Source organism: Sceloporus occidentalis, unplaced genomic scaffold (assembly GCF_023333645.1).
Source record: "Sceloporus occidentalis isolate IW3139 unplaced genomic scaffold, rSceOcc1.0.p SCAF_2, whole genome shotgun sequence".
Taxonomy (NCBI): Eukaryota; Metazoa; Chordata; class Lepidosauria; order Squamata; family Phrynosomatidae; genus Sceloporus; species Sceloporus occidentalis.
This window is the reverse complement of record NW_028316982.1, coordinates 223,421,636-223,440,307: the sequence shown is the minus strand read 5'-3', so window position 1 is coordinate 223,440,307 and position 18,672 is coordinate 223,421,636. Positions and strand designations below refer to the sequence as shown.

General features: G+C 38.8%; 1 protein-coding gene across 4 annotated transcripts in view; it reads left to right on the top strand.

The window, feature by feature from the left end:
- The window catches only part of EPHA6 (EPH receptor A6), a 608,811-nt gene that overhangs the window by 124,511 nt on the left and 465,628 nt on the right, over positions 1–18,672 (top strand). For all 4 annotated transcript variants that reach the window (XM_089512280.1, XM_089512279.1, XM_089512277.1 and 1 more), the window contains exon 3: positions 16,131–16,794. In XM_089512280.1, the coding sequence (XP_089368406.1) occupies positions 16,131–16,794 (664 nt within the window). The remainder of the gene's footprint in view (positions 1–16,130; positions 16,795–18,672) is intronic.

Sequence of the window (18,672 nt, the reverse complement as noted above, 5' to 3'; positions counted from 1 at the left end):
AATGATTATCCCTAAACTTCTATCTACCACCCTGTGCGAGATCTGATTTGTAGCATGAGAGAGTAAGATTAAGAACTTTATTGCGCAAGAAAATAAAGCCAAAAATGAGATGGTGAATAACATCTTTCTCCATGCCTTACTGCATGAATTCATAACATTCTCTTCCTCTGGAAAGTGGTCATCAAATCAAGTCTTTTGTCAAACAGATTTTTCTGGCTAGAAAAAGACTTGCTTTGACAACTATCTCTCATGGGAAGAGAATTTAAACACTATGATGTCATGTGGTAAGACACAGAGAAAGCCACTACTGTTTTGCTCTGTTTTGGCTTTGTTTTCTCATGCAATGAAGCTCTATGATGTTAAGTAAAAAAGAACCCTTGCTGCCTTGTCTAGCTTATCTTCCCGCATGTATGCATGTGCGCGCACACTCACACACACACATATTGGAACCAGTCACAGATTATCTGAGTATTGTGATAAAGCAATCGCTCTGTTTCTTGGTTGCTTTGTTCTTCACATTCCCTGGGTCCTTTCTGGAACTTCAAGATAAAGATTTAATTGTACCTAAAAATCAGGAGGGGAAAAAACCTCTTTGTGGTCAATCCTTTCAATATTCTTTTCACAACATGCAGTTTCAACCTTAGCAGAATCTCCCAAAGGAGAAGATTTATAAAGTGAAGATGGATGTTGGAAGATGGTGAACAGCTGAGTAGCCCAAATAAAGGGGGAAGAGGAAAACATCCCTATGATTGTTTAACAACATGAGAAAGAGCACAATATAAACTCTAATTTGGGTGAAACCATCTTCTAGTCATATTGATGTGAGCCAGTATAGTGTAGTAGTTTGAGCACTGGCCTATAATTAGAAACCAGGGTTCAAATCTCTGCTCAGCCATGGAAACCCCCCTGAGTGACCTTGGCCAAGTAACATTCTCTCAGCATCAGAGGAAAGCAAATCCACTCTGAACAAAATCTTGCCAAGAAAACCCTGTGATAGGCTCACCAAGAATAAGAAACAACTTTAAAGCACAAGACAACAGTCATCCTGATATAGAGCCATGTTTGTTTCAGGTGCATTCCGTAAGTAGGCAAAGCTGAAGCACAAAGCATAGATAGGCATCTCCCATGCAGAAAACTGAAAGTTTTGTATTTTTTAGTATTTTATATAAACTTTGATATTTTTACAGTTATGTTAATGCCAAAACCTATCATTGGTTATTCACAAGTTGAGTTGTGTGCCTTCAAGTCATTTCCAACTCATGATGACCCCAAAAACAAGTCTTTTATGGAGTTTTCTTGGCAAGATTTATTCAGAGGGGGTTTTCTGACCTTGAGAGTGTGTGGCTAGCCCTTGCCCAGGCCACCCAGTTTGTTTCCATGGCCAAAAAAGGATTTGAACACTGGTGTCCAGAGTCATAGTCCAATACTCAAACATCATACTGGCTTGGGTGATCACATACCAAATGGGAAATTATATGAGAAGAAAAGAAAATAGCATACAGTATATTCTATACTCTTTTAATTCTCCATTCTGAACGTTCCTAATTGTACTGTTAGATAGCTTCCTGTACTGTCCCAGAGAAGTCAAACCACCTAGAGCTGTACATGACATTTGCAAAAGACAGGAGTGTGTGATTAGAAAGATTTTTCATAAGTATAAAAGTTCAGTTCAGCATTCCAATCATACTGTTAATTCATCAACAGTTTCTGCCAATAAAAAAACCATAAGAACTAAAATAAGAACTAAACTAACTAAGTAACTGAAATGAAATTGTCCTCTATGGTGCTGTTTTTCAAAGTACAAGGAAGACATCAATTTGTGAATTGGACAGCTAGGAGAATACAATAATGTAAGGGAGAGAAAAAATTAAAAGTGGCTATTAAGGAACAAAATCTTGAGTCAACTTTTATGATGTTAACTGTGGGCTAAATAACAACAACAACAACAACAACAATAATAAAATTTATTTTTACCCCACCTCTTTCATAGGATCAAGGCAGCTTACAACATCTATAAAATACAATATAAAATACAGCACACATTAAAATACATTCTATTATTCTCTCCCCACCAACTATACCATCATAAAATACCATTGAAACAATTACATATCCAACACATTTGAAGCAGTCGGAGATGGAGGATGGGCAATTTTGGGTGTTCTCTATGTTAGTCCATATCTATGGGAGACCAGGTCGGTTACTCGGGGAAAGCCTGTCAGAAGAGATCCGTCTTGATAGCTTTTTAAAAGCTGTCAAGGTTGGTAATGTTCTGGATCTCTTCTGACAGGCCATTCCATAGTTTCGGAATGTCAGCTGAAAAGGCCCTCTGGGTAAGTGCAATCAACCTGGTCTTTAGTGATTGTAGTAGGCTTTTCCTAGAGGACCTAAGTGTAAGGGGTGGATTGTATGGAAGGAGACGATCTCGCAGATAGATTGGACCCAAGCCATGAAGAGCTTTAAAGGTCATAACCAACACCTTGTACTGCACCCGGAAACTAATAGGCAGCCAGTGGAGAGATTTTTAAATGGGAGTAATGTGGTCACCTCTAGCTGACCCAGTGACCAGTCTGGCTGCCATATTTTAGACTGCTTGGAGTTTCTGGACTAGGCACAAGAGTAGCCCCATGTAGAGAGCATTACAGAAATCGAGTCGCAAGGTTACCAGGGCATGTACTACAGTTTCTAGGGCCCTTTGTTCCAGGAAAGGACACAGCTGACATATCACCGAAGCTGATAACAAGCACTCCTGACTGTCACATTCACCTGATCTGACAACTGAAGCACCAAGTCTAGGAAAACTCCCAAGCTGTGAACACAGTCCTTTAAGGGGATTGTGACCCTGTCTAGGACCAGTTGACCTATCCTTATACCTGGATTAGGGCACCCAACAATGAGTATGTCTGTCTTATCTGGATTCAGTTTCAGTCTGTTTTTCCTCATCCAGTACATTACCTCCTTAAGACATTAATTGAGAGAGGAGATACTGTCCATAGTCTGAACTGTGGTCCAAGGCATATAGAAATATATCTTGGTGTCATCAGCCTACTGATAACACCACGCCTCATGTCTCCTGATGATCTCTCCAAACGGCTTCATATATATGTTAAATAGCATTGGGGACAGGATAGCACCTTGGGAGGCACCAAATTTTAGCTGTCTTTTTGAAGAGTGACTATCCCCAAGCATCACTCTTTGGAATCTACCCAAGAGATAGGATCAGAACCACTGCAATGCAGTGCCTCTGACTTGCAACTCTCCCAGGTGTTCCAAAAGGATGTCATGATCTATAGTGTCAAAAGCTACTGAGATGTCCAAAAGCACCAACAGGGTCACACTTCCCCTCTCGATACTTAGATGAAGTTCATAGACCGAAGCAACCATGGCGGTCTCAACTCCATATCCTGTCCTAAAGTTGGTTTAAAATGGGTCTAGATAATCGGCTTCATCCAAGACTACTTGGAGTTGAAGGGCAACAGCTCTCTCAATTAGATTACTAAAAATGGGAGATGAGAGACTGGCCTGTAATTATTCATGTCCAGAGGATCTAAGGAAGGTTTGTTCAGGAGTGGCTGCGCAGCTGCTTCCTTTAAGCAAGATGGAACTTGACCTTCTCTAAGAGATGCATTGACAACACACTTTAAATGCTGTACTATGGCATCTCCTCCTTGGACAACCAGCTTTGAAGGGCAAGGACTGAGTGGTCATGTTACTTCTTCACACTACCAAGGGGTTTGTCTATGTCCTTGATACTCACAGACTTGAACTGATTCAGTTTAATCTCATTCACGGAGTTGCTGGACACCTCACCGATCAATTCTTCTATAATACTAGCATCCAAGTCGGCTCTTATTTGAGAAATTTTATCTGTAAAATGGTTGTTAAATGCATCACAGCAGGTTGTTGTAGAATCCAATAATGAGTCCTGGGTGGTGGACATCTGAGTTAAGTCCCTTACCACCCTGAACAATTCTGCTGGATGGGATTTTGCATATGCAAAACGTGCAGAGCAGAAAAATTTCTTCGCTAGATGTATTGCCACTCCATAGGAATAATGAAATTTCCTATGGCGTGTCTTGTCAGATAAGAGTCAAGTTTCCCACCAGTGGTGCTCTAGTCATTGTCCAGCCCACTTCATATTTCTAAGTTCTTTTGTATATCACGGATTCTGATTAGAACCGGGCTGGAAAGAATGCTTGGGAGCAATTGTGCCAATAGCTCTGGTCAAATCGCTATTCCAAGTCTTAACCAAGGCTTCAACAGAATTGCCGGCACTACAAACCATTAAACCCTTTAGGGCTTTCTGGAATCCTATTGGTTCCATTAGCCTGCATGGGCAGACCATTCAGTCCAACCTTGACCAGGAAATGATCCGTTCATGACAGTGCAGTGATATTAATTACCTCTGCCAACAGATATTTCTGTTCCACACTGAAGACCATATCGTGGGTATGATCTGCACTATGTGTGGGCCCACGGATACCATGAACTCGCAAGCCACACCTACTAGTTTTGTCAAACTTGGCTCAAATGGAATATTGAAGTCCCTCAGGACCAATTGCCTGGGAGACTCCAATACCAACTCTGAGACCAGTTGTGTCAGTTCCATTAGGTAGTCTGCTAGACAACAGGGTGGACGGCATACTAATAAAACCCCCAAACTATCTTTTGTATTTAGGCTTAGGTAAATATACTCGAAGTGGTCTGTTTTCCAGATTGTTTTTATGGACCAAGGCCACTCTGCCCCCTCGCCCACTTCCCCTTACCCGCTCACTGACAGAATACTCAGCTTGTAGGCATGAGCCCAAGTTGTGACCCTATCATCTCCCAGCCAGGTTTTTGTAAAGCATGCCAGGTTAGCTTCGTCTTCTATAAGAAGATTGTGGATAATATGTGTTTTGTTTTAATTGATCTGGCATTACACAGGAGCAGGGAAAGGTTCTGTGGATGGATTGGTGCACTCTCCATTCCATTTTGGGCAACAGGGTGAACTGAAAGTGAGATAGCTTTCAAACATTGATCTCGCCATCCATGTAACAGTATTTCACCCTGTTATCACCATACCTTCCTTTACCCCGCACAACCTCAGTTGCCGTTCCCTGCTCCCTATTGCCTACACCTGGTCGTCCCTTGTTGGGAGAACCCCCCCCCCTTTGCCCTCATCTTCTTTGGCTCTCTACAGCTGCCTCTGCTGGATTACTATTCCTGTAGGGCAGCAGACTGGCATTTTAAAAAATTGCCGCTCTTGCCACACCCCCACACTGCCACTGCATCTCCGCTGGAGCCTGGCGATTCTGCAGAAGGCAGGGCCTCTCTCTCCAGTTGGCTCAGGTGTTCCTAAAGGGCAGCACGGTGGTTTTTTAAAATTGCCACTCTCGCCACACCCCCACACCACTGTTGGAGCCCAGTGACACTGGGGAAGGCAGGGCCACTCTCTCCAGCTGACTTAGGTGTTCCTGGAGGGCAGTAGGGTAGCTTTTTAACATTGCTGCTCTCGCCACACCCCCATGCTGCTACTGAGTCTCTGCTGGAGCCTGGTGACTCTGGGTAAGGCAGGGCCTCTCTCTCCAGCTGGCTCAGGTGCTACTGAATTTTAATGCAAAAAGATTGGTGAGGGATTACTTGTATCAATATTTCACTCAGCAGACACTCACAGGTATTTTTTCCTTAATCCATTCCTTAAATATAGGAAGGAAAATGGATGTCATTTCTTCATTGTGGCAATCTATAGGCTAAGTTGTATTGGAACAGGGATTTTTTTTTTAATACACCCAGCTGGTAGGAACAAAAAGTCTTGGAGAAAAAGGCAGAAAGCATGAACCATCCTAGAATTACTAATGTATCATCTGGATCATGGAAACAGAAGTGGTAATTACAGGAATAAAAAACGTGATCTCCTGATATATTTGGCCTGTCTGAACGAGTGAGACAAAAATTCCCTATGCTGAAATTCTCTATCAGGTCAAGAAATAAGGTATATATATGAAACCCTAACCCTAACCACATTCCATACTTCGGTGCTAACCCTACATTCAGAGGAATTCTCTTTGTGATCACTCAGACACCTTTTGTCTTTAGCCTATTGCATGAGAGTCAATCTCAAAAAACATATTTCCAACTGGTATTTTCCTGAACAATTCATAAGGTTACTAAGACCTTTGTGATTCATTTTCATTCATCTCCAGAAAACCGCAGCTGATATAAACATAGAGGGCATGTTAATAAATTGAACATTTTATTCAAAGTGTTTCCCTTTGTTGTGATTCTTTCTCAATCTTTCTCTACCAACACACTTAAATTCATAAAAATTTCATGCTCTATTTAGGTGAAGGAGAAAATAGTGCTGACTTTAGCTAAGTTTATAGACATGGTTTCCCTGGCAGGCCAATAAATGTCAGTTCTGATGTTTCAGCAGAAGCTTCATATCATGTTTAAATAATAGTTCTGACCCTGCCTTTGGGATGCTGCCCCATGCAAAGGAGTGAAAAATACATTCAGTTTAAAATCGCTAACATTTGCTTGATCAGAATTCTCTGTTTATCAATAATAATACAGTGCTTCTTTTGTCCAAAAGTGGGGGGAAACTCAGACAATGCAAAGTTCAGTGCAGAAACTCAGATATGTTTGCATAAAGGTTTCAATAGGAGGATCAAAGCAGGAACATGCAAAATTATTAGAGAAGTTGCTCTGAATTTAGAATCTGACCAAACTATATATGCAGCAGATGGATCAGTATTATATCTGGTTGTCCAGATATAAGGTTTCTGTAAAATGTAATGTGTGGCATCACAGAGTGCAAGGGTAACAGATTGCAAAATATTTTCAACTTCATGATGACCACAGAAATTGCAAATAATATTTTTTTTTATGTTACGGAAGGATAACCATGTTTAGCAAAAACAGTAATGGTCTAACATTAAAACAGCCCTATTAAGTGTGGACCTTGTTATCAAGCAAAATGATAAAAGGAGCAGTGAAGTTGCTGCCCTTAGTGTGTGATAACACTGTGATGTGTCTTGAGTCATACAGAGTTGTAATTGTGATTGTTCTTTCTAATAAGTGTGCATTTAAAGTGCTTTTAATTTTATTGTTTATTTAAATTTATTTTAATTTTTCTATGTGTTAGTGAAATGAATTTTCATCTATATCATTTAAAATTTTTCTAAGTCATTTTGAATCCTAGTTCTGCAGGGAAAGCAGGTTATAAGTGGTGGTGGTGGTGGTGGTGATGCACGTCACTTCATTTCAGACTGGCAAGATATTGAAAAGTGGCTTAGCCTTATCTAATGTTATTTTCAAAGCAGAAAAAATACATCAAAGACAGTTCATGGTTTTACTATGAAACGATGCACAATAGCAGTATGATTTGAAACTGTTGTTGTTGCTGTTAACTGCCTTCGAAAGAACCCCAATTCATGGTGATCATGTGGATGAAGCATCTTCAAGACTCCCTGTGCTCCACTGGTCTGCTTAGGTACTGTAAATTCACACCCATGTTCTCCCTAATTGAGTCTGTCAATCTAGCATGTGGTCTTCCTCTCCTTCTGCTTCCCTACACCTTTCTTAGCTTTATTGTCTTTCCTAATGTGCAATGCTATTCATGATGTGTCCAAAGTATGATAGCCTTAGTTTGATCATCTTAGCTTCCAGGGAGATTTCAGGTTTCATCTGCTCAAGGACCCATTTCTAAGACTTTTTGGCTCTCTACAGTACCCTCAGCGCTCTTCTCTAGCACCACACCTCAAATTAATTTATTTTCTTCTTATCCACTTGTTCACTGTCCAGATCTCACGTCTGTACATGATGATGAGGAATACGTTGGCTTGGACAATTTTAAGTTTGGTGCTCAGTTGTTTATCTTCAATCTTTCAGATCTTGTCTAGTTATTTTATAGCTGACCTTCCTATTCTTAGTCTTTTCCTGATTTCTTCATTGCATAAATTCTGATCAATATTTCATCTGAGGTATGGTATGTAATTCTTGTGTAGTCATTATTTTTGCCTGGAATTACATACCAATTAATTTGGAAATTCATATTTTTAAAAACATTGCCTATCTTTGTCTGTAGACAAATGGCCTGAACTGGTAACAGTTACTTCTTAGCAAGGCTAAAATATCTTTGGAAATATTTGAGGAAATATTTTTCATTCTTATTCTAGCCCTATTGGTTTTGTTATACTGAATCTCAGTATTGTTGTGGTTCAAATTAGCTATGTTGCCTGTTTCCTACCTTTCACCATGGTGGAAAACAATGTAACATCAGTGGTATCACTGCCCAGGGTGTTATCTGGTGCAGGGGGTGGGACTTCTGGGGACAGGGCCAAAAGGGCACACTCTCCACCTCGATGCTGCATGCTGCTCTGTGCACGAGTAGAACAGCATGTTACAGAGAGGCGGGGGTGCGCTGCGCACTCACTCCCACTGCTGCATGCCACTCTACTCATGAGTGGAACAGCATGAAGAAGAGAGGTGGAGTGTGGTTGGCTGGGTGTCACTCTTTTTGTGGGTGTCACCCAGTGCAGTCCACACCCCTCACATCTTCCTAATGACAACACTGTGGAATGATACAAAAATACTTTAAAATAAGTGGATTACAGTTGGTCCACTATATTTCTGATTTCTGCATCCATGGATCCAACTATCCACAGTTTTAGTGTGTCTGTTCCAAAAAAATTCCAAAAATCAAACCTTGATTTTGCCATTTTATACAAGAGGCACAATTTTACTACACCTCTTCATCATCCACTGATTTTGGTATTCCTAGGAGGTCCTAGAACCAAACCCCAGCTGATACCAAGGGCCCACTATATTCATCACTTTTAAGATGTCTTTTGGATTTCAGTTCTCACCTTGAATGCAATACACATAAATGCCCCACCTCCCAGTATTCTTTAATTTAATCATCATTTAAATTCAGAGTCTGGTTTTCCTCACACACACAAAAATGAGAGTTACGCTATTAACTAAATGGCTAGGAGCAGGATTCAGAGATCTATGTTTTGAAGCTCAACCACTATGTTGATTCAAAGTGAATATTTAAATAGTTTCATGGAAACTATCACATTAAACAGATGATAGTTTAATTTTTTTATTATTTTCTGAGGAGAAGGGAAGGCTTTGCAACTTTTGGCTTTAAAAGTAATTCCCTGCAGCAAGACACTGCACTGCAGGTGAGCTATTCATATCTGAATTATTGCTTCCTTTGTGTTATCCTCTACTTTTTTATTAAGTGGGGTGGGGAGGAGCCTTTCAGATCAATTTTTTTTGTATTAACCACACTGATGTTGCAGACTTTCATTTCTCTCTGAGGTTGCAATTCTAAATGTAATTCCCTAAACAAAATAAACAAGGGCTATATTGACATCAATGAGATTTTCAAATAAGCTTACTTATGAAAAGGATGTAAGTCTATCCACTACCCTAATTAGTACCAGTCTAGAAGGACTACCATGCACATTGTTGCCATAAGTCCCTTTTACATAACACAGAGCACTATGCTTGTTTGAGAATAAGCCAGAAGTAAAAATGTCCAAATGTGGGGAAGGGTGACAAAGGTAACTATGGGTCACTTGCAGCTTGGTAACCAAGTAACTGGATTCAGCTGGATCAAGACATGTGATATCATTGCAAGCTCATGTGTTGGAAAGCACTACAAAGTGTTGCAAAACTACTGTAAATATGCATAGTCATCTTGCTTGGGGGACAAGCAATAAGGTGACACAGCAGGAAGCAGCTGGACTTAGTGGCCGCATGGCATGAGTGTATATAAGGGACAAGCCTCAGAAAACAGTGTAGGTTGATGGTTGGTTGGTGGTGGTGGATGTATAGTGAAAGTAGCTTTGTATTCTATAAATATAACAACTGGAGATTAAAGACCCTCTTTGAAGAGACATCTGTTTCAGTCTGTTTTATCAGCTTCAAGAAGAAATGGAGGAGATTCCTGAACAGCCACACAGCTCTGTGGCATGTTACTTGGTGGCTATCCTGGCATGAAGCTTCAGTGTGAACCTACACAGGCTGCGCAAACCACGCTAACTACTTTAGCTGCCAAGGTTCCATCCTCTGCAATCATTGGGGGGGGGGGGATGTAATCTTTATAATTCTCATCCAAGGAGCTCTGTTGGCTCACCAAACTACCAATCCTAGGATTATATAAGATTCATCCATGGAATCATACTGCTATAATTCTATAGTGTAAAAGGGCCCAGCAAGTGAAAATGGTACTGTGCCATCTAGAAGAGGCAGTGGTAGTCAATACCATTTTCAGCCACTGACTACTACATACCACATACATGGGCTTTTGGTGACTGTAATGTATATGATATGAAAATTCACTAATCCTCTATAAGGGGAGGTGAGACACATCTGAATGGTGGTCATTAAGCTTCTTCTTTGAATAGTCTTGGTACAGACATTCTGAGAATAAACTTGATGTACATAAAAGATATGTTTTGGATGCACAAGACAAAATACCCTTGAACTAAATCTTTACATCTATTTTAATAGCAAAGGAATTCATAGACCTTTTTTTAAAGGTAGCTAATGGTGATTTTTTTGGCCAGTTTAGTTTTCCGTTCACTCTTTGCCTTGGTAACATTCAACAGACTTCCAGTCTCTAATGGTAAGTATCTAAACAATTAGACTCCAAAGAGTTTGAACAGATGTCAAAGATTGTCTAGGCAACCACTAGCACGTAAATAGGATCCACTGGAAGTAAGCCATCCCTAACAAAACAGTCTCTACAGCCAATCTGTCAAAAATCATTTATACTGGAGATTATCTCAAGCACAAATTCATTTGTCACCTTTTATATTCAAAAGCCTGCTTCTCCAGAAAAAGAAGAAGAAGAAAATAACAAAACCCCAAACAGCATAGTTTGTAAATCCTATGCTCTAGTGCATCCTACTACTTCTAAAACCACAGCTCATGTCTGTGCATTTTGAACTACATGTAGATATAGGATTAGATGCAAACTTAATCTTACTTAGACTACACCACTGAGTGCAATGGAATTTAAATCTGTTTGTACTTGCTGAAAGAAGTTTTCAGTACAAAAGTAACAGATTAGAAAACTATTTTTTAAAAAGTAGCAGAAAATTTCCCTCTCCAATTTATTTCATTGTTCAGTACTTTTTTGCCTTAAAAAACCTTTGCTAATAGCTAGGCTGCAATTTCTGTATGCAGCCCATTGCCTGCTGCTCCTCTCACTGGTAAAATATTTTAAAAAGGCGAATTCTGTGATGTTTAGTACAGTCCTTTAAATATTTGAAGGTATATCTATGCTCTTTTGTCATCTTTAATGTAGGCTTAGCATACATATTTCAACTTTTCTCTGCCTCATTCTTCCTACTGGGCACATATGCATATGCAATTAGTGAATCCCAAACCTTAGATATGCCTGCAAATTTGGGGCCAATGTACAAGATAAAAAGTCTTTCAAGGTAGATTTTAAGAACTGATCAAACATTTATGGTATTTATCCAATAGTAGCTTTTTCTTATAAGGAATTGCTTCCACTCAAGATGACACACCTTATTTTCACCAACACCCTTTATGTGGTGCAGCTATTCATCTCATACTCCATTCTATTTTGTAGAGTCCATCAACACTTGAAACAGCTTGGATCTCTCTACCTTATATAAGAGAAGGTACAACAGCTTGAGTCCTGCCTATGGACAATGTAATTCATTAGGAATTAATGAACAGTTTTCAAATAGAACTGAGCAGATAGATTAGAGAGGAGAAGATTACCAAAGCCAAGATAAAAACACATGGAAGTATGTGACCTATAGAAGCAGGACTGTCAGGAATCATGCTACACATTTGGTTTCTTGGATGTGATTCTGGACCACTGAAATAGGGTTGCCATTATAGACTTCAGAGAGCACAGATATGGACACAGAAGATTCTGTGGAAAGAAGGATTTCTGCCTTGCCGCATCCCAGGGGAGGAGGTGTATAATAGTACTACTACTAGTAGATAACCCTTTACTTAGGGACAGTTGTCTGTCTCCGGAAAAGTACTGTCTTCATGGTGTGATGATCCAAGACGTGACAGAGAGGCTGTCAAACTCACCATTCATGGACCCATAATATCTTCCTTCTAATCCACATGGAAGCATGATGTTGTCAGACACAACTTCAGTGTACTGCAGTACATATGAAAAAGACAGTGAACAACAGGCTAAACACTAGTCAACAGTGTGATATCATAGCAAAACACACAGGACAGTTCTGGCTCTCTTGAGAAATATAAAACATCTAAATTAAAGAAAGTAATAGTACCTCTCTATACTGTGTTTAGACCAGTATGTGGAAGGGCAGCTATGAAGAAACTACACAAGATCCAGAAGTGAATAGATATATCACTGAATACTAAAGTTAGGATGGTCCATGCAATCAGACTTTCCATTACTATATATAGGTGTGAAAACTGATAGGAAGAAAATCAACTCATTTGAGATGTGGCGCAGATACCATGAACTACAAGAAAGATAAATACATGGGTTGTAGAACAAATCAGGTCTGAACTCTTCCTAGAATTCTTCCTATTTATTACCTTGGTAAACCAAGTGATGCATTTTAAAAACTAACCTTAAGCATACTTGTTATAAGAATTTGATACAGTTTTTCTGAAATGAATTCTGTTTCAGATATTGTTCCACAAGAAATAAAAACAAATAGGTGTCCTTAGAATCAACTGTAAATTCCTTCTGGCAAAAGCATTGCATTGAGTATAAACTGAATAAATTATGAGGATATGAGTGTGTAATTTGAAGTGAAGCTAATTTTGAGTGTATTAAGTAAGTGGAAAAACTACATGAAACATCTGTATTTTCTAACTGACATTATGAGCTTTAAACTGATATCTGCAGCGTATGCAAATATGCACATAGACAACTTTCATTCTGTTTTCTTCTGAATGATTTCAAAGCAAATATGAAAACTGTAAAAGTTAATAATAGACATTATGGAGTTTTATAACAGCAAAGGGAAGAACTCTGATAGTTTAAGTAGCATTTATGAACAAATTTGTGGCTTATCAAACCATATTCAGATAAAATGCTATATATCTATTATCCATCTCAAAGCAATGGGACCCCAGTGTCTTTTAGATCACAAGCATACTGCTAGTGGTTTTTTCCCTAGAGCCCAGCAGTGAACACATTTGGAGACTTTGTTTCCATTGGAGCGGTTAGCATAAACATGTTATGTTCGGCTTTGGTGCATCTGCTGTCATTATCAGTGAATATGTGCATAATAGGTTTTTGCCATTCCCACAAGGGGACATAGTGTGTGTGTCAGAGAGAGATGGCTTCTATCAGTTAAGTACGAAGAACCAGTAGGGAGCAATACCATGTTTGGCTTGATTTAATAGGACTCTGCATTACATTAGTCAAAAACAAATGGGATACTGCTACCACCTTCTCTACTGCAGCAACAGAATCTTAGCACAGTTTGTGAGAAGTATAGTATGATTAACAGATCTTCATGTAGCAGTCATGTGGGCTAGCGTTAATTATCTGTAAAGGGGGGAAAAGGTGTGGGGGCATCTGCCAGCCCTATTCAGGTTAATAAATGTTGTCAGTTACATTCATTGGTAGCCAAACTCCAAAGACAAAAGAGTGGGATTTAAATTACCAGTATATTTAGCTTAAAGTTTTCATTGCTATTGACAAGTCTTGAAGGAAGGCAACTTTCAAAATTTTAAAATGGGAAATGAGAAGGACATGCGAACATCTGGAGGATTTTAGGTGCTGGGACATATGGCTCCAGGGCCTGAAAGTTCTCCATTAGGATGAAGGGAAAAGATGCTCCCACTTAGTTTCTTTGGCTAAGGGAGGACTTTGCTGATTCCATAATGGCTGAATTTTGGTTTAACAGTTATATCATATCAGTTCTACACTGTAAGTCTCTTGCTCAATTTGTCCTGAAATCAAAAGCATGACTCTTGTAGTTAAAAATCACAGGAAGAAAGAAAAAATAACCACTAGTATTCATCCTGGCATTCTAAACTTTTCAATGTATAAATAAAGGTAATTTCAGGCAAATACCTCTTTATGTGAAACCAGGATGGTACAGCTTGTTTTGGGTTGCCACACATTTGTTTGAAACATGAAGTTTAGAATATACTCCAAAGAAACTTGGTTTAACTTGTGTCTGTAACTGCCTGGGACCATGGTCTCTGTGTAACCAGCAGTGTAACACAGTGTAACATTTCACTCACAGTGAGTTAGTGGTTAAGATGCCAGTTCTGACAATTGTAAGGTCAGAAGATTGGCTGTTAGAGGCCCAAGTGGCACATGATGAGGCGAGCTCCTGTCAGTAGTCCCAGCTTCTGCCAACCTAGCAGTTCAAAATCATGCAAATGCAAGTAGATAAATAGGTACCACTTTGGTGGGAAGGTAACAGTGTTCTGTGCAGTCATGCCAGCCACATGACCACCAGTGTCATCTTCAGACAACACTGGCTTTTTGGCTTAAACCGGAGATGATCACTGCCCCCTACAGGTGGTTACGACTAGGCAATCTTGTCAAGGGAAAACCTTTATTTTTAGCATTAAAAAAGGTTATAGACTACTGGAGCAAAATCTTCCAATTTATTGAATATATTTTGGCTTTTTAAAGAACCACTTTTATTGTTTTGTATGTAGATGCCTGCCAGGTTTTTTTTTTACTTACTATTTGTTTATTACTGCTTGTTTACTAATACTTTTATTACTGCTTTTTTTTACTGATAGTTCAGGCAAATGTCTTCTCCTGTTGTGTGAGTTGATACTGCTCTTATGTAATGCATTAAGGACTGTCACACGGAGGAGGGGGCACGCCTGTTCTCTACTACCAAGTCTAGTGGTTTGAAATTACAGGGCAGAATATTTGAATTGAATATTAGAAAAAATTCTTGACAGTAACAGTAAGAGCTTGTAATAGCTTGTAATAAAATTTATTCGGTCTTTGACCAGTATAAAAACAAAACCACACAAACAGCGTATCAGTATAACAGTAACAGGTTAAAATATAAACTGATAGTAGACTATACATATACAATATCCAAACAGATGTTTCTACACGGTAATGAAATGACCATTTGTCAGTTGAGGGCGCAGTTTACAAACAATGTAACAAAATTTAGTCACCTTATGGGATACTGTAGAATCATTGTTATCCAATAGGAGGCGTAAATAGAAGGAGTCAGTTTTACCTGGGAATTTACACAGTAGTGGGCTAATCAGTTGGTGATGAATGTCTCTATAGAATTGACAATAAAGGAGAACATGCTCATTGGTTTCAACAGCACCTGAGCCACATGGGCAAAAACGAAGTTCAAAAGGTGTTTTTTTGAATCTACCTTCCAACATGGCTGTGGGCAACACATTGAAACGTGCCAGAGTTAAAGCCCTTCTAAACTTTGGGAGGGTAACATGGAACAGATATGGAGCTGGGGAGGGGACCAAAGCTTGAAACGTGGCATATTTTGAGAGGGAAGCGAAGTCCATGTATCGTTCTACTTCTAGGATTTTTTGTTTAATAATAGATTTAGCTCTATTAAACGCTGTTAAATCTATGCTGATGTCAGTAACAGTAAGAGCAGTTCGGCAATGGAACCTAGAGAGGTCATGGGGCCTCCTTATCTTGATGTCTTCAAAAAAAGGCAGGACAGCAACTTGCTGGGGATGCTTTAGCTTGAGATCTTGCACTGAGCAAGGGATTGGACTGAATAGCGCTTGAGGCCCCTTCCAACTCTTTGTTTCTGGAATGTACAACCTCACTTAACCATACATTAACTGGTTACTGTTTCCAGATATATCTGTTGAAGCTTAGTATGTACAAATTTGGACATAATTGGTTTATAAAGACAAATAAATAGATTAGGAATGCATATGATCAAGTCTGTATCAAAAGTATCCTGAACACATCTTTTAAATAGAATAATAATAATTGCATAGCTCTTCATCTGCCTCATTGTCTTAGATTTTGATATTCCTCCGGCTATCTTACAGTGCTAAAATTTAACATGAGTTTTCCACACTAATAATAATTCCAAGTTTAAATTGATTGTATTACTTTATGAATATATTTCTATGAATATAAAGACAGTTTTAAATACAGTTACTATTTTTTTTTCTCCCAGTGGGATGCCATAACAGAAATGGATGAATATAATCGTCCCATTCACACCTACCAGGTATGTAATGTTATGGAACCCAACCAAAACAACTGGCTTCGTACAAATTGGATCTCCCGTGATGCAGCTCAGAAAATTTATGTAGAAATGAAGTTTACACTGAGGGACTGCAACAGCATTCCATGGGTTTTGGGGACATGCAAAGAAACATTTAATCTCTACTACCTGGAATCAGATGAATCACATGGAATTAAATTCAAGCCAAACCAGTACAGTAAAATTGATACCATTGCAGCAGATGAAAGTTTTACTCAGATGGATTTGGGCGATCGCATCCTTAAACTGAATACAGAAGTTCGTGAAGTGGGACCTATAAACAGAAAAGGATTTTTTCTTGCCTTTCAAGACATTGGAGCATGCATAGCTTTGGTCTCTGTTCGTGTTTATTATAAAAAGTGTCCTTTCACTGTTCGGAACTTGGCTATGTTTCCTGACACTATTCCAAGGGTTGATTCTTCCTCTTTAGTGGAAGTACGAGGTTCCTGTGTGAAGAGTGCTGAGGAACGGGACACTCCAAAATTATATTGTGGAGCAGATGGAGATTGGCTTGTGCCTCTAGGAAGGTGCATCTGCAGTGTTGGATATGAAGAAGTGGATGGGTCTTGCCATGGTAAGAGAATTCTTCATTGTATCCCGAAGCAATTTTTTTCCTTTTGTTGTCTTGTGTTTGTTTAACCATTTGAGGTGTAGTCCAGTTTTTAATCAACTTAAAGGGCAAAGTTTAATTAGGTTTAATGGGCTGCCTCTTCACTCCAGAAATAATGCAGTTTGACACCACTTTAGCTACCATGGATTCATCCTATAGACTCCTGGGATTTGTGTTTTAGTACGATATTTAGCTTTCTCTGTTAGAGGGGCCACTACAAACTACAGCTCCTAGGATTCCACAACATTGGTACAGCAATTAAAGTGATGTCAAACTGCATTATTTTGTCAGTGCAGATGCAGCCACAATTGATGCTCATCATATATTATATTATTAAACTGCTCAGGGTGTTTTCTAGCCACTTTCACAAAGAATGCAAAATACATTATGTTCTGAAGGGGGGGGGGGGGGAATCATTCACCAGATAATCCAGAATAGTTTTTCATTAGTTGTGACAAATACATTTAAATGGTTGCATTAATACCAAGTAATGAGGGCTGTAATACATGCTGTGTTCAGTGTCTGTGTGCAAATTAGAAAACAGGACAGTGGTACACCCACGGGTATTTCCAATGCTACATATTTTATTGATCTGTGGTTTCTCTGATAGTAGTGGTTGTTGTAATCATATAAATACAAATGTCTGTTACAAAACATAATAGAATTTTCACTGTTTTTGCATGCATGTAATCATATGTGGGAAAGATGCAGACTTTTATACTATTAGGGTATTGCTTGTACAAAACACTCAAACTGATAATGGAAAGAAAGAATGCCACTCAGGTTAAAATAGTGAAATTAAGTAGGCCAAAAAGGTGCATCAGATTCTTCTTGTATGATGTGGTTTAGAGGAAGCTTTGTTTTCTGGAGATTAGTATTAGTGGTGCATTCAGACAGCTATTAATGTTTGTTTTTTCAGTCATAGGTGTGGAAGTCTAATGAAATTAGGTTAGCTGAAATGGTGAAGTCTATCTAGTTTAAGGAAGCCATGTTACTGCATCCTGTCTTTATAGTAACTGTGTGGAATGCATTTAGAAAATAGTCATTCCATGTTTTAATACCATTTGATTCCTATACTTATGCAACAAAAGAGACAAAGATTTCTGAGATTTGATATTTGAAATTTAAATACCCAATTTTTTTAATTTTAAATTATTTTAATAACTTTTGGATGCTGTTCTTCTTAGTCTTTTGTTTATACCCAGAAAACACAACAATAGATGACATGGTGAGAGAGATAAACTCATTGGCTAGAATCTTGTTGGTGCTTTATGCTTACATAACTATTCAGCTATGTAGATGGTTGGACCTTCTACAAGTTTGCATAAGGTATACAGCTTGAGTCCAGGCTATTTGAAGGACTGCATCTCCCTGTACAAGCCCACCAGAGTACTGAGATCATCTGGAGAGGCTCTTCTCTCTGTCCCATCACCCTCTCAGGTGCATTTGGTGGAAACAAGAGACAGGGCCTTCTCAGTGGCTGCTTCCAAGCTTTGCATCACCCTCCCTAGGGAGGCCAGGATGGTGTCATCCTTGATATCCTTCCAACACCAGGTAAAGACATTCATATGCAGTCAGACCTATTAAGCTGAGAAGGACTGGGTTTTTAATGCTGGGCTATACAAATTTTAATGGTTTGTATTTTAATATATTATATTTTAATTTATAACTGTTTAATTTATAATTGTTTTAATCTTTAAAATTGTTAATTGTTTTTAATGATATATTTATATATTTTAATATTTTGTATTGTTTTTAAATTGCATTGTTTCATACTTGTTTGCCACCTTGAGTTCCTACATTGGGAGAAAGGTGGGATATAAGAAAATAATAATAAGGTAT